Here is a 15,601-nt window from a genome sequence, read left to right as displayed (position 1 = left end):
TCCTTAGTTAAGAACCTAGTATGTTACTGTGTATACTATGCGGCAATCAAGTCTTGTCCCAGTGTATGCAGCCATGTACATAACCCTCGATCCCGTCCTCACAGTCTTCTGCGGCTGCCTCGCTTAGACATTGCCGTCGCACGCATGCACGAAGATATCTGATCATACTTTTCCATCAGCATGCATGCATGAGGAGACCGGACGCTCAGGCAACCCTTAGGCAACCCTTCGTCGCTGGGCCCTAACACCGATGAGCTGCCCTTGTTAGTCGTTGGCCTTAATACTCTGGGATCAAAAGTGCATTTCGGAAAGAGGAGCATACAACTAACACTGGTAGAAAAAGGGCCTATAATCCCGGTTGGCAACTGCCATTAATCCCGGTTGCGCAACCGGGATTAAATATGCGGGACTAAAGGTCTCCCTTTAGTCGCGGTTGCTTACGAACCGCGACTAAAGGCCCATCCACGTGGGCGCCAGCCGTCCGTCGGGGCGGAGGACCTTTAGTCGCGGTTCTCCTGGGCAACCGCGACTAAAGGCCTCCGCAGGTTAGGGTTTTAGCCCCCCCCCCCCCCTAAATCTGGTTTCTTTTCAATTTGTATTGTTTTATTTGTTTTATTTTAATTTTGAAGAAGTTTCACATATTCTACGCTACTATATACATGCATATGAATGTACAATTTCAAACAAGTTTGAAATTAGAACCAAGAAGAATTCAAGTGGAATATAAAATATATATTCAATCTCGGATGACCATATACAATTTCGAACAAGTTTCCATACATAATTTACGGCATCAGAAGTTCTACATCCTCGTAATAGTATTCTCCTTTAGGATGGAGGACTTCCCTAAACAAAAATCCTGCTAGTTCCTATTGAATTGGTCGGAAGCGAGCTTCTGGACTAAGCGTCTTCCGCAAGTTATTCCTCTTGACGTTGTTCTCCGACGGCTTCCGCTCAGAGGTGTATCTCCGGATGAACTCACAAACATAATATCCACATAGATTGGTCCCCGGTGGCTGAACATCCCCAGACAGTACCTTTCTAAATTCTAGCTCTTTTTTGAATTCACCGACCGTTTCATCTGTGAACCATCTCCAAACCCTACAGGGCAAAGAAAATTAAATGAACAAGGGAGTTATTAGTTACTTGATATTAGGAAATGAACGAAAGAGGCCGATCGATATGGAGCGCAAATGATTGAAAATAATTACTTTTGCATCATATTTCTCATGTTGACCCAAAGTTTTGGATCCATATTCAGAGAGTCCATGACGAGAACTCTGGAGGTGTGAAATTCAATTATGAGCAGAATTCAGTGGAACCTGCGGACACGATACATGCACATTCATGCATAACTCATCGATTCGACATACCATGTATGAAGTAAACAAAAGAGAATGTGCTCAAGACAGAAACACTCACCCAAAATGGTAAGGAAATAGAATTTCACTTTTGAGCTGCTGCTTTGTAAGAAAATCAAACAGGTCTTGTCCACGTCGGCGGGGTGTCTTTCTAACTAGCTAGAAATAACCATCATGCATTTGATAAACTAACTAGCTAGAAATAATAGAAATTAAACAATGAACTACACACATGTATATTTTATCAATGACACATGAAAGGTTCAAATTGCTAACCGTGATCGAGGAGGAAAAATAAATGAGAAAGCTCAAGTGTGGCTCGGACACTTCATATCATATTTGTTTCATGCTCTCGGGCATTTCATCGAACACCTAGTGTGCATAAGAGGAACCAAAAGCAAACCCACCACCCCTTGTGAAGATTGTGAAGGGAAGTGACACCAAATGGCTAAGTGAAGTGAGCTGAGCTGCCTTTTATAGGGATGGGCCTTTAGTCGCGGTTGGCCTGGCCAACCGCGACTAAAGGTCCTCAGGCCAGGACCTTTAGTCGCGGTTGGCCAGGCCAACCGCGACTAAAGCTCCTCCCGTCCACCAGCTGGCCACCGAGCACGCTGGGCCCAGGTCTTTAGTCGCGGTTCGCCTCCCGAACCGCGACTAAAGACCCCTTTAGTCGCGGTTCCTATATTTTGGGGACTAATGGGGGCGGATGGAAGCCTCTTTTTCTACTAGTGTAAGGAGTTGGCGCGGAAATAAATTAAAGCTCCATTATGTATGATGTGCCAAGACGAGCAAGAAAGCGTTGATCGATCGAGGAACCCTCAAATCAACAACATCAGCAGAAGGCAAATACATGAGTCGGTATGTTCTCGCTCTTTTCTGTTGCACTTGTGCTCCGGTGCTCCTCCCCTGTAAAAATTTTGGGCGTGCCAAACACAATAACGGTGGAGATCTTTTCATACATGTTCGTAAGCGATAGCACGATCGTAATTTTAGTGTAGGTTCATCGTCCGTACAACCCTGTACAGGCCCGTATGGCCTGCATTGTGGTGTACCTCGTTTTTGTATGTATCTACGCATCTACCCAAATAGAAAGGTCCTATAAAAATCTTTCTCACATCACCTTTTTTTACTCTACATACACATACCATATCAATACATACGGATATATATGGGCTGGATATGGGTTTCGATGAACCCAGCACAGGAAAAAGCCCATTATGACCCTCCAACTTTGTTTAGGGGGAGCACCGGTGCAACCCTCGTTCTATTGGTGCACCGGACAAGGATACTTCATAAATACATGTTTAGATCTAGGGTGTATCGTCTAAATCTCAATTGACTGAGACTTAACTTATGTCTCAGTCAAAACATCAGTGTGTTTCGATATGGGTCTAAACAAAGTACAAATAGCAGCAAACAGAAATCTTCAAGCAGAAACAAAATCCAACGATGAAGGACGTGACTAAGACATAAGCTACGTCTCAGCTAGTTGAAACTTAGCGATTCCGTTAGATCTAGATCTAACAAAGTCAGCCTAATTAAAAAAAGATAGTTAACTAACTAACTAATAGGTAAAAGACTAAAGGACGCGTCTAACCGGCGGCCGCATGCCTACTGGTGCATCCGGTGGGCGACTAAAAAAGGAAGCAGTGTGAACGCATGCCATTTATGGTTGGACATTCAGCAATTGTAGCACATGCACTACAATGACATCATGCACATTAATTTTTCTTTTCAAATGTTTAAAATCATATAACTTTTACACCAGATGTCGAAATTAGGATCCGCTTTCGCTTTTGAATTTCTTGCGGTGAGCTCTTCAAAACTAGATATCATTTCTATGTATTTTGATGTAGTTTTTCTAAAGCAACTTTTACATGCAACAAAGCAATTATAATGCGAGATGATGCAACTTTAGTGTGGGCCGATGCAACTTTCACTAGTAGAGAAACCCCCCTTTAGTACCGGTTCCAAAGGGCCTTTAGTACCGATTTTGGAACCGGTACTAAAGATTCGGTACTAAAGGCCTCCCACCTTTAGTACCGGTTACCGGTTCCTTACGAACCGGTACTAAAGGTGCCTCCACGTGGGCACGGAGGAGCCCGCGGGGCTAGAGACCTTTGGCACCGGTTCGTAACACGAACCGGTACTAAAGGCTATTTCTTTTAATTTTGTTTATCCATTTTTTCTAACTATTTTTCACTCCCTCTTTTATTTTATTTTTTTCACTCCCTCTTTTTTTTTATTTTTTTCTTCAGAATTTCTAGTATTTTCGTTAGTCTCTAACTACACTTTATCTCTAGTCAAATTACTTACCCGTGGTCAAACTTCCCGGTCGGTCACCCATCCTCACACTACTCCCACACTAGTACGCTTAACTTCCATTTTGTTTATCCATTTTTTCTAACTATTTTTCACTCCCTCTTTTATTTTATTTTTTTCACTCCCTCTCTTTTTTCTATTTTTTTTCAGAATTCCTAGTATTTTCGTTAGTCTCTAACTACTCTTTATCTCTAGTCAAATTACTTACCCGTGGTCAAACTTCCCAGTCGGTCACCCATCCTCACACTACTCCCGCACTAGCACGCTTAACTTCCGAGTTCCATCCCGTTCCACTTCCAAGTGCTTCGCGCGCATGTATGTGATAGTACTATCATATCAATCCTATTAACATGTTGGTCGATATCACACTTCTTTATTGTTTAAAATCCAAATAATTCTTTTAATAAACAAAAGTAATGATGTAATAATAATGTTGAATAAATAAATTAAATTAAATTTTATAATTTGTATTATTTTCAATTATTTTTTAAAATTTTAATATTTTTTGCCAAACCTAAAACCTGAAAATTTGAAAATCTTATAATTTGCTAAAAGTAATAGTAATATTTTAGGACTCAAAAAATCTTATAATTATTAATTTTAATTTTTTTAAAAATAAAAAATATATAAATTTCTAAATTTCTGGAAAAAAAACTAAAATCTTCTTGCTTTCATATTTTCATTTGGAATTTTGAGAATCTAAAAATTGGCTAACCGGGTAAACCCGGGTGAATTCGGATGTAACTTTTTCTCACGATGATTTTGATATATTATACGCATTTTTCCGACGTCGTATGCAAAAATTAATGCGATTTTACCATTTTTCAAACTTTTTTTGCAAAAAAAGTCAAAATTCGAATTTCTTAATTTCACCGAATAGTAGGTTGCATAAAATACAAGAATATGAAAACATTTTATTTTTTGAATTTTCTTTCATTTTCATTTGTATTTTACAAAGCAAAAAAAGGCGTGGGAGCAAAAAAAACCTTTAGTACCGGTTCGTGACACGAACCGGTCCGCCTGACGCTAACTCTTTAGTACCGGTTCGTGACACGAACCGGTACTAAAGGTCCTTACGAACCGGTACTAAAGGCCTGAGCAGTGCAACCGGTACTAATGCACCCTTTAGTACCAGTTCGTAAGGAAACCGGTACTAAAGGCCTAGACGGAAGCCCCTTTTTCTAATAGTATTTACTGCACAACGTAAATCTACATTCACAACGAAAGTTGCATCGCTGGACGCCAAAGTTGCTCAGCCATCCATCAAAATTTATTCGGTGGGCACCAAAGTTGCTTCGTTGGACGCCAAAATTGGGGCGTCACAAACCAAATTTGCTCTGCAGGAAACTAAATTTGCTCGGTCAGGCGCCAAAGTTGCTCTGCAGGGTTCGAAAATTGCGTCGCCGGGCACCAATGTTGTTGTGCAGGGCACTTAAGTTGTTTCGTCACACATTGAAATTGCTTCAATGGACACCAAAATTGTTTTCGGGCACAAAAGTTGTGCTTCGTGTACCAAAAAGTGTAAATGTTCGTTGCACACCAAATTTGTTTTGCTGCACAATAAAATTGCTCTGTCGCGCATCAAAGTTGCTTGTTAAAAATTTTCATCGAAACATATGAAAATGTGGTCTAGTTTTGAAGCTCTCATCGTGGGGATTTTAGAAGTGAAAACGAATTATAATTTCGCCGCACAATTTAAAACTTATAGTTTTTTAAAAAAACGACAGCTGACATGAGCTAGCCTACCATCCGGACGCAACAACCTGTCGCCTAGTGCATGTGCCCGGGACGTCCGTCTGGCACGCACCCGCCCGTAAGATTTCAGGAAGACTAAATTACCTTTTTAAGCTTGGAGGTGTGGGTGCGTGGGGATATATGGAAGCACAACCTTAAATTTAATCATACAACAAATCTTATATACTCTCATGCGACATCACATATATTGTGCCTTTATGTACAAGATTATATTGCAACGGATCAACCTATACAACGCACAAACACAGATAAAAAATTATTCAGATTTATTTCAGATTGAGATCCATATACATCAATCTAACTATGTGTACCAGTACCAGATAATAGTACATGCGAGCGTGTGCGGTTCGCTGCCATTGATCCTGCAAAAGTAATGGGATACACCGGCGTTTTGTTGGTCGGGTTAAAGAGACCAAAGTTCCTCTCCGTCGCGTCCCCGGGCTTCTGGTTCTCGTTAAACATCGCGAACAAATACGCCTCGATTGGTACAGGTTTCTTGGGCGTACCGTGTGCTACATGGTCAATCAGTCCTTGATTGTAGGCCCTTGCGTTCCCAATCGTTGCCGCCACCCCTCCCGCCGACGGCCATCCGCTCTCAGACACGACCACCCTCACCGTCGGCGCCCCAGCCTTCTCCAGTGCGGCATACATGGCATCCACCATAGCGTGGAAGAGGTGGTTGTACACGAGCCCATTCCCGCTGTCCTTCACCGGCCGCGCGCCGGGCTGGAACGTTGCGTAGCGGAGGTCGATGTCGCCCAGGTTGCCCTTGTACGCAAAGTAGGGGTACACATTGGCCAGAAGGGGTGCACCAGTGGTGGCCAGGAGGTGCGCCACGTCGATCATATAGGACTGCGCGAACACGGCGGCGGAGGGCGGGAAGGAGTTGGCGAGCACGTCCATCCTCACCGCCGTGGACACCTTGATAGCGCCTAACCCCGCGGCACCGAGGGCGTTGTTGAGGTTCCGCATGGCGGCGATGATGCTCTGCGTGGCGCCGCCCGTGAGCTCATTGCCGACGGCGATGTACTTGATTTGGACTCCCGGGTAGTAGGGCTTGACGTTGGTTTGGACCCAGAAGGCCGCGTTGGAGTCGCTGGCGGCGAGGCGAATAACATCATCGTTGGTGGTGCCGAGGATGAGACCGATGCCAGTGTTGCGGAGCAAGTTGAGGGTAGGGGGCTCGACGGAGTAGACGCGCATGCCCGAGATCCCGAAGGTGCGGTAGAGCTGCACCACGTCAAGCGGCGAAGGGAGGTTGCTGCCGATGATCCCGTAGCACACACCAATGGACTGCACGCCTGCATGCACCAATAACAATTAATAAGGTGCAGTAATATCTAACATTAGTAAGTATCGTAGTAATTACAGTAGGTGTCGACATCGGTAGTATTTAATATAAGAAAAACCGATGCTCGGTCATTAATGTAGCCGATACACATATACTGAAAGGCATTAAAAAATTGTAAGTTACTGAAAGGCCACCCGTAGACATAGCGGAGTAGAAGAGCATAAGAAAAACCGATGCTCGGTCAGTAAGTTCTCCGTTTCGTTTCGTTTCGTTTTTGCATAGCGGAGTAGAAGAGCATTAAAAAATTAGTAAGTTACTGAAAGGCCACCCGTAGACATGCTCCGTTTCGTTTCGACAGAAGCAAGACATTATTCTGCTCTGTTCGTCAAGAATAATGAATCTAAAAAAAATCAACGAAAAGAAACCCCATTTTACAAACAAAACAGAGATACATTACCCAACGAAAAAACAAAGCTTTACAGACTTTATACATCGCTATGCAAAAAATAATCATTCAGAACATTTTCAAAATATTCTTACAGGAAACCTCTGCCCTCAAAATTGGCAAAATTAAACTGTGCATACATCTGAAAAAACACCGATAATCCGTACCTGCAGGGGCGGAGACGATCAAGACTCCGAAAAGCAACGCCACTGCATGCACCAGAGCAAAGTATAGCATTCTCGGCATCCTATCCTAGGGTCCTGAACTGCTCTTTTTTGGTTTGTTAGCAATTAGACCTATTTGATCCAACCAGTGCTACATCACCAACCGGCCGGCACCCCTCTATTTATACTCATGCTCAATACGGGAAATTACGATAGAGTACACAAACACTAGTGTAGGGCGCACAGTTCGTAGGTCAAAATTGTCATTCTACCTTGATTGACTCTATCTCTTAATTAATTCCAAGTTCGTCTACTAGTATATACTCTAAATTCATGGTGACATGGCTCTTCTACATTAATGGAACGTGGTAAATGGTTTTACTTAATTTGGCGGTCCCGGAATTAGTTTTAGAAGATTTTGCTCTGTATTTATGGTTACATATTCTATTTCGAAACATAAATGTAGTATCAATGGTCACATCTCCTATCAAGAAACATAAATGTGTTGGAAATACATTTGATATGCGACATTCATAAAATGTCATTTAAAACTTTGGCAGAGAACTAAACATAAGACTGCTCATAGTGGGAGTAACATAGCTAGTAACATCACATATCTCAAGGCAGTTTGGTGACATGGCATGCCAATAAATGAAGAAAGAGAGTGAGGTGGTAACTAGCTATGTTACCATAACATCACATACCCCAAGGCAAAATGAGTCTACAACATAATAATAACACAATGCATGACACCACATATAAGTTACTACCCACTATGAAGGTAGTAACTTCATATAAGTCTAAGTTATTCCCCACTATGACCAGCCTAAGAGTATAGCTTCATATAAGTTACTACCCACATATAAGTCTAAGTTATTCCCCACTATGACCAGCCTAAGAGTATAGCTTCATGCCGTGAAATTTTACAGATCTTAAAGTAATTCGTGGAGACACTAATAGATGGTTGGTTGTGCATTTATATTCTAGACGTTGCAACCTGGTGTTTCTCTGTGATTAATAGGGACAATATTTTTAACAAAATACCACGAACAATTAATGCATAATTTGAACTTCCGAATTAAATTTCTCAAACTTCCAAACTAAATCAGCTCCAATTGTAGACTTAAGGAATACTTTCTGCCTGAGTATTTCGAACTTTCTATTAGGCAATCACGTGGAAAAAATACGGATTGAGGCACACTAGTAGTGGTGGTGCATTATGACAGCCTCATCAACAACAGTTAAGTGCACCAACAAGTTAAGTGCACCTACAGTTAAGTGCACCTAGGGGTGGACACAAAGCTCGAAGCTCGAGGCTCGGTTCGTGCTCGACTCGGCTCGAAGGTTCGAAAAGCCAAGCCTAAACCTTCCGATCAAGGCTCGAGATTTGACAAGAGCACTCGATGAAGCTCGCAAGCCGGCTCAAAGTCTCGATGTGATAAAAAAAATTGCCATGAACTTTGCTAATAATGTAACGTTTCACAATTATAAACAACAATTGAACGTTGATACATCCATTACTGAGTTTTAAAAAGTACCAATAACGAGAACAATAGCATACATCACAAGTTCTGAAGACGAACGTTCAATAGATAGTGTCATACTATGTCAAAAGAACCATCCCTCCATCGTCACGTCTCCCTCGATCGTTCAACCACAAAAGAACCACTATGGTGAACCATGTGTGCTCTACCATCTTAAATGGATAATCATGACATATCACCATTTTAGCAATTAACTTTTTAGCTTCCTTTTGACTATACTACCTAGAAGATTGCAAGACTGGAATACCGGTATCATTTGCATTAGAGGGCTGGAAGTTGAGAAGGGTTTGAGAAGCCACCTTTTCCACTGCGATCTTGTAATCTGCATATTATTTTGTGTAATGTCTCGTGAGATGTGTAGTGGTTCCGGTACCCCCTTGATTTGTTTTGTACTTAGGGTAAGAACTTCTTGCATTAATTGCATTGTGCCATAATCATTGTGGCACCATACTACGTGGTGGATGGGATCGAAACCTTCCCAAAGTGATCCCAAACTTTCAAACCTGACTAGTCACTCGGTTGAACGGAAACCTTCGGACCAACTTTCATTCCCTTTTGTCTCTTCTTCCTCTCTGAGAAGCTACACCATCATTTCCATGATCGGATATCTCAATATGATCATCGCCAAATCCTTCTTCCCCGGACATGGTATCATTCTTATCATAAGAATTTTCACGAGCCGAGCCTCGAGCCGGCTCGGCTTGATTCCACCCCTAAGTGCACTTGGACACAAAAATACTATTGAGAAGGCCTTTGTTAGAATAGTGATGGCGGCGACCACATTTAGGGTGGTGGCGGTGAGACATGCATGGCCTAGTCACGTAAGGTTGGAAAAGGGATAAGTGGAGAGGAGGCTACATATCATATGGTGTTGTTTTTTACGAGAAATTTTCCACTATGCCACCCCCAGAGTACAAGCCAATTTATCGCAATTATAGATAAAATGTGCTTTCCTCTCAATGAACTGGATATGAGTCTTGTGCGTATTTACAATATGTCAATTTAAATTCCCAAACATATTTCAAAACAGTTTTTATACATGTATATGACGCCCGAACAACACCGATCTCCATACCCTTCTCGGCCTAGCTTATAGATGTATATGGGATGCAAGGAAGTGCCTTAGAGCCCCTCCTCCCTCCCCTGTAACCACCTCGGCTGGTTGAGCTCACAGAGGCTACAACTAGTTTGCCCTTATATTCCACCATACATGGGTCGTCCCATTTTAGCTTTCCTTCCGCATCACCTTATGTCATCGCCTTGCTACCCCAGTTTATACCTTGATGGTGTATTCCTCGACATGACCTTATGATCTCGCACACACGATGACGAGACATCTCTGAGATAACATGACAAGGGAGGACGTTCTAATCGACGCCACTCTCCATATGACACACATAGACTTGCCCAGTTGGTTTCTCCCTACTCACATCCACTACAAGGAAAAGGCCTATTGCCGGCGCACCTATTTGGGCTACTGCCGGTGCACCAGAGCCCGCCGGTGCGAACGGGCCGGTGATAAAGGCTTATTGCCGGCGCACCATCTAGTTCGCCAGCGGTAACTCGATTTATCACCGGCGCACCAGCCTAGTTCGCCGGCGCTATGTTTTCCAGCATTCAAAAAAAAACAGATCTAGATCTAGATCTAGATCTAGATCTAGGTCGGTCGTGTTCTAGGTCGTCGGTCAAGTTCTAGGTCGTGCCTTGGAGATGTATCGCCGCCACGATGGTCATCTGCTTAGAAAGAGGAGGTGGTTGTCGGTGTGGTCGTCGGTGATTGTGGGGGGTGAGAGGAGGTGATGCTTGAGGAGGTGCTCGCCGGCGAGATGCTTGAGGAGGTGCTCGCCGGTGAGTACCTTGAGGAGGTGCTCCGGTGAGATAGCTTGAGGAGGTGGTCGCCGGTGAGTACCTTGAGGAGGTGCTCCGGTGAGTAGCTTGAGGAGGTGGTCGCCGGTGAGTAGCTTGAGGAGGTGCTCCGGTGAGTAGCTTGAGGAGGTGCTTGCTGGAGGGAGGGATTAGAGGGGTAAGAAGGTAGAAGAGGGGGAAAAGTGGAGGAGAAGAGAAGGTGGCCGGAGGGAGGAAGAGAGGAGGAGGAGAAGTGAAAGAGAAGATGGGGGGAAATGGAAGAGAGAGAAGGTGTGCCGGGTGGGTTTGGCATATATAGTCCCTGTTACTGCCGGCGCACCAAGTAGGGTGGTGCGCCGGGGGTAATTTTTTTATTTTTTTTCACCCAAATCTTAAATCTCCAAAAAGTCCTATTTCTGTTTTCCAATTGACGAATCCATTTTTTGTCCAAACGGCCATAGGCCGCTGAATTCGAATAGGAAATTTCGCGTAGATCGATTTTGATATAAAAAAGTTTTTCATCGGAGGTCGTATGCAACCAGAAATCCCGTTTTACCGAAAGATGATGCCATTTTGCATAATACATCGAAATTCATATTTTTAATTTTTCACTAAAACTAGATCACATATTACATGGGCATTTCAAAGGATTTTATTTTTTGAATTTTTTATCATTTTCTTTTATTTTTTTCAAAACTGAAAAGGCGGTCCGGGGGGGTGTAGAGGGAAAATTATGGCTGCCCTTACCGCCGGCGCACCATTATGCTGCAGCGCCGGCAATAAGAAACTTACCACCGGCGCGCCAACACAGTAAGGGGCTCGATTTTTTCGGTCTGATCTGGTCCTCTTTGAAATTTATCGCCGGTGCATCTTTTTTGCTTGTGCGCCGGCAGTAAGCCTCCATCGCCGGCGCGGCGACATATTGGTGCGCCGGCACTATTTGCCACCGGCGCATGGGTTTGCTGGTGCGCCGGTAGGCCTATTTCCATCTATAGGCCTTTTCCTAGTAGTGATCGTGATGACTTCATCAACATCTTGGAGAACTACTATGGAAGATGGTTTATCTACACTTTGCAAGAAGCAAACATGGACTCTTGTGCCTTTCTTTTTGTCACAAAATATGTAGTAAGCAACTGGATTTTCAAGATCAAGCACAAACTAACGGCTCTATTAACAAGCATAAAGGATGTCTTGGTTCCCGAGGATTTACGCAACAATATGGCATCGATTGCATGGACACTTTCATTCTGGTTGTGAAGCTAACTACCATATGCTTGGCCTTGTCTTTCGAAGTATCTTGGAGATGGTGTCTTTGTCAAGTTGGCGTCAGTAATGTGTTCCTGGAACGTATATGTGCGGCAACCTCCATATTTTGAAGATATTATCTTAAAGATTAGGAGATCCTTGTCCACATGTGTTAGTGTGTTAACTGATGTTAATTGGGCCGGTTGTTTTGATGACCGTAGCCCTAGTGACTTTTGCTATTTTTTCAATGTCAGCTGGGAGGGTTGCTTTGACGATCATAGTCCATGTGGACTTTTCTTACTTTTTAATGTCCCTAATCTTGTGCCACGAAGTTCAAATAAGCAAATTACGTATTGAGATCCAACATTGAAGCACAATAACTCCTTGTCAAATGGAACGGTCGAAGTAAAATGGGTACAACCTATTCTGATAGAGAACTACGTTGTGTAGAGTTTGGCAGTTTTTCCTGGAGTGGCACTTTAGGAGCTACATACTTAGATCGTAATCCAATATTTTATGCTTGCACATAACATACCAAGGTCGACTTCTTCGTGTCAAAGAAAAATCTCTTCGGAATCTCTAGATGTTTGTTTCATTTCTATGGAGGACTAGATTGTTGATGTGTTTACAATGCTAGTAACCAAGCAAGTCATAGAATGATATAAACACAATCTTAATCGTCTTGTGATCAGTGAAGCGTATAGAATCAGTTTAGTTTAAGGATAGTTAGGATATACAATTAGATTCTTAGATATTACTCCACCGATATGATCTTCTTGACATCTTACCTAACATATATTGATCTGATTAATTGACTATAAACTACTAGTTACATACAAGTACACCTAGAAATACAGGATATAGTTTCAACGCAGAGAACAAATCAAATGGTATAAATGTTTTACAAGTTTTTTTGGCATACTATGTGGAACTTATGGAGGAAAGTCGAGCTAACTAAAAACAAGAACAAGATCTAGAGAATCACCTCATGGTGGCGGTGGAATCGTGGACACATAACTTCGTCTCCATGCATGGTTCAAACCATGGCGCTGATAACTGCAAGTGCACAAGTTGATGTAGCTAGGTTCGAGATAAGAGTATCGATCCCCGAAGAGACTATTGGCTATGTTCAGCAATTTGTTCTTCGTTACAACTTATTTAAGGTTGCACAAGGATGCACGTAATTCCAAGTAAAAGGTGAAAAGGATTCAATTGATTGTTTTGAACAATAAAAGTAAAGTGTTTATTGTAATTAATGGAGAGGATAACAATGTGTTGTAAAGGTGTTTGAGACTTCAGGCTAAGGAGTTCTTAGGGAATCTTGGGTTCACTACTAATGTTTGGAGTGTTAGAGATTAGAATGTTCTAGTCATTCTTTTATGCATATGTATGGGAGGAGTTCCAAATAACACTACAAGAAAAGTTGTCATGGCCGCCAAACTGGAAGTCATGCCGTGGTTGCTGATGCACCATGCCCGACGATTTTTTCTCTCTCCGTGGTGCATGTCAAAAAAAAAAATCTCGTTTTTTAGTCCATCTAGCCCGACGTAAACGTGGAAAATGTCGCATATGACAGCCTCTCTAGCATTGTTTTTTTCTCGACCGCGCCATCTCGTTCAACATTCTCTGATCGAGCCGTTTACGATGCAGGATCATGGGTCCCGCATGTCATCCTCTATGAACGGAAATTCTTTATTTTCTTTGATTCTTTTGACCCCCTGATTTCTGGCTACTTGTCTTTTTCTTTCGGTCCCATGCCGCCTAGGAAATGTTGAAACCGATGCTGCAAATGGGACCCGCATATCATCCTCTATGAATAATAAACCTTTCCTTTCTTTAGTTACTTTTGGCACCTGATATTTGGTCACTTGCTTTTTTTCGATCTCGTGCCCCTTGGAAACGTTGAGGCCCCTGCTGCAAAATGGGACCCGCATGTCATCCTCTATGTACAATAAAAGTTTCTTTTCTTGGATTATTTTTAGCTCCTAATATTTGGTCACTTGCCTTTTTCTTTTAATCTCGTGCGGCCTTTGAAACGTTGAGACCGCTGCTGCAAAATGAGACCCGCATGTCATCCTCTATGTACAAAAACAATTTGTTTTCTTGGATTATTTTTGGATCCTGATATTTGGTCACTTGTCTTTTTCTTTCGATCTCATGCCGCCTTTGAAACGTTGAGACCGCTGCTGCAAAATAGGATCTGCATGTCATCCTCTATGTACAATAAAAGTTCCTTTTCTTGGATTATTTTTGGCTCCTGATCTTTTGTCACTTGCCTTTTTCTTTCGATCTTATGCCGCATCTGAAACATTGAGTAAGCTGCTGGCACATGGGACCCGCTGTTATCCTCTATGTACAATAAAAGTTTTTTTTCTTGGATTATTTTTGGCTCCTAATATTTGGTCACTTGCCTTTTTCATTCATTCTCATGCCGTCTTTGAAACATTGAGACCGATGTTGCAAAATGGGACCCGCATGTCATCTTCTATGTACAATAAAAGTTTCTTTTCTTGTATTTGGTCAATTGCCTTTTTCTTCCGATCTCATGCCAACTCTCAAACATTGAGTAAGTTGCTGGCTCATGGGACCCGCATGTCACCCTCTATGTACAATAATTTTTTCTTTTCTTGGATTATTTTTTGCTCCTGATATTTGGTCACTTGCCTTTTTCTTTCGATCTCGTGTCGCCTTGTAAACATTGAAACAGCTACTGCAAAATGGGACTCGCATGTCATCCTCTATGTACAACAAAAAAAATCTTGGATTATTTTTGGCTCCTGATATTTGGTCACTTGCCTCTTTATTTCGAGCACATGCCGCCTTTGAAACGTTGAGTAAGCTGCTGCAAAATAGGACCCGCATGTCATCCTCTATGTACAATAAAGTTTCTTTTCTTAGATTATTTTTGGCTTCTGATATTTAGTCACTTGCCCTTTTCTTTCGATCTCATGCCGTCTTTGAAACGTTGAGACCACTGCTGCCAAATGGGACCCATATGTTGTCCTCTATGTACAATAAAAGTTTCTTTTCTTGAATTATTTTTGTTCATGATATTTGTTCACTTGCCTTTTTTCGTTCGATCTCATGCCGCCTTTAAAACATTGAGGAACCTGCTGGCTCATGGGTCCCGCATGTCATCCTCTATGTACTATAAAAGTTTTTCTTTCTTCGATTATTTTTTCACCCTCTGATATTTGGGTATTTCCTTTTTCTTTTAATTCCCTGCCGCTTTGGAAACGTTGACTAAGCTGCTGGCTCATGGGACCCGCATGTCATCCTCTATGTACAATCAACTTTCTTTTCTTGGAGTTTTTTTTACCCCATAATTTCTGGCTACTTATTTTTTCTTTCGATCTCATGCCGCCTTTGAAACGTTGAGACCGCTACTGCAAAATGGGACCCGCATGTCATCTTCTATGTATAATAAAGTTTCTTTTCTTGGATTATTTTTGGCTCCTGATATTTGGTCACTTGGCTTATTCTTTTGATCTCATGCCGCCTTTGAAAGAGTAAGTTGCTGGCTCATGGGTCCCGCATGTTATCCTCTATGAACAAGAAAAGTTTTATTTGTTGGAGTTATTTTTGACTCCTAATTTCTGGCTACTTCCTTTTTCTTTTGATCTCCTGCC

General features: G+C 42.3%; 1 protein-coding gene across 1 annotated transcript; it reads right to left on the bottom strand.

Annotated features, from left to right (window-relative positions):
- Positions 1-5,660: 5,660 nt before the first annotated feature.
- On the bottom strand, positions 5,661-7,420 carry LOC124648866 (glucan endo-1,3-beta-glucosidase GIV-like). The gene is made up of 3 exons (XM_047188558.1): positions 7,342-7,420; positions 5,750-6,739; positions 5,661-5,665 (listed from the first exon to the last, which is right to left on the bottom strand). Exons 1-3 carry the CDS (start codon positions 7,418-7,420, stop codon positions 5,661-5,663), a joined length of 1,074 nt encoding a protein of 357 aa, XP_047044514.1.
- Between the last annotated feature and the right edge of the window lie 8,181 nt (positions 7,421-15,601).

Source organism: Lolium rigidum, chromosome 4 (assembly GCF_022539505.1).
Source record: "Lolium rigidum isolate FL_2022 chromosome 4, APGP_CSIRO_Lrig_0.1, whole genome shotgun sequence".
NCBI classification, from domain to species: Eukaryota; Viridiplantae; Streptophyta; class Magnoliopsida; order Poales; family Poaceae; genus Lolium; species Lolium rigidum.
This window is presented reverse-complemented; position numbering and strand designations above follow the sequence as displayed.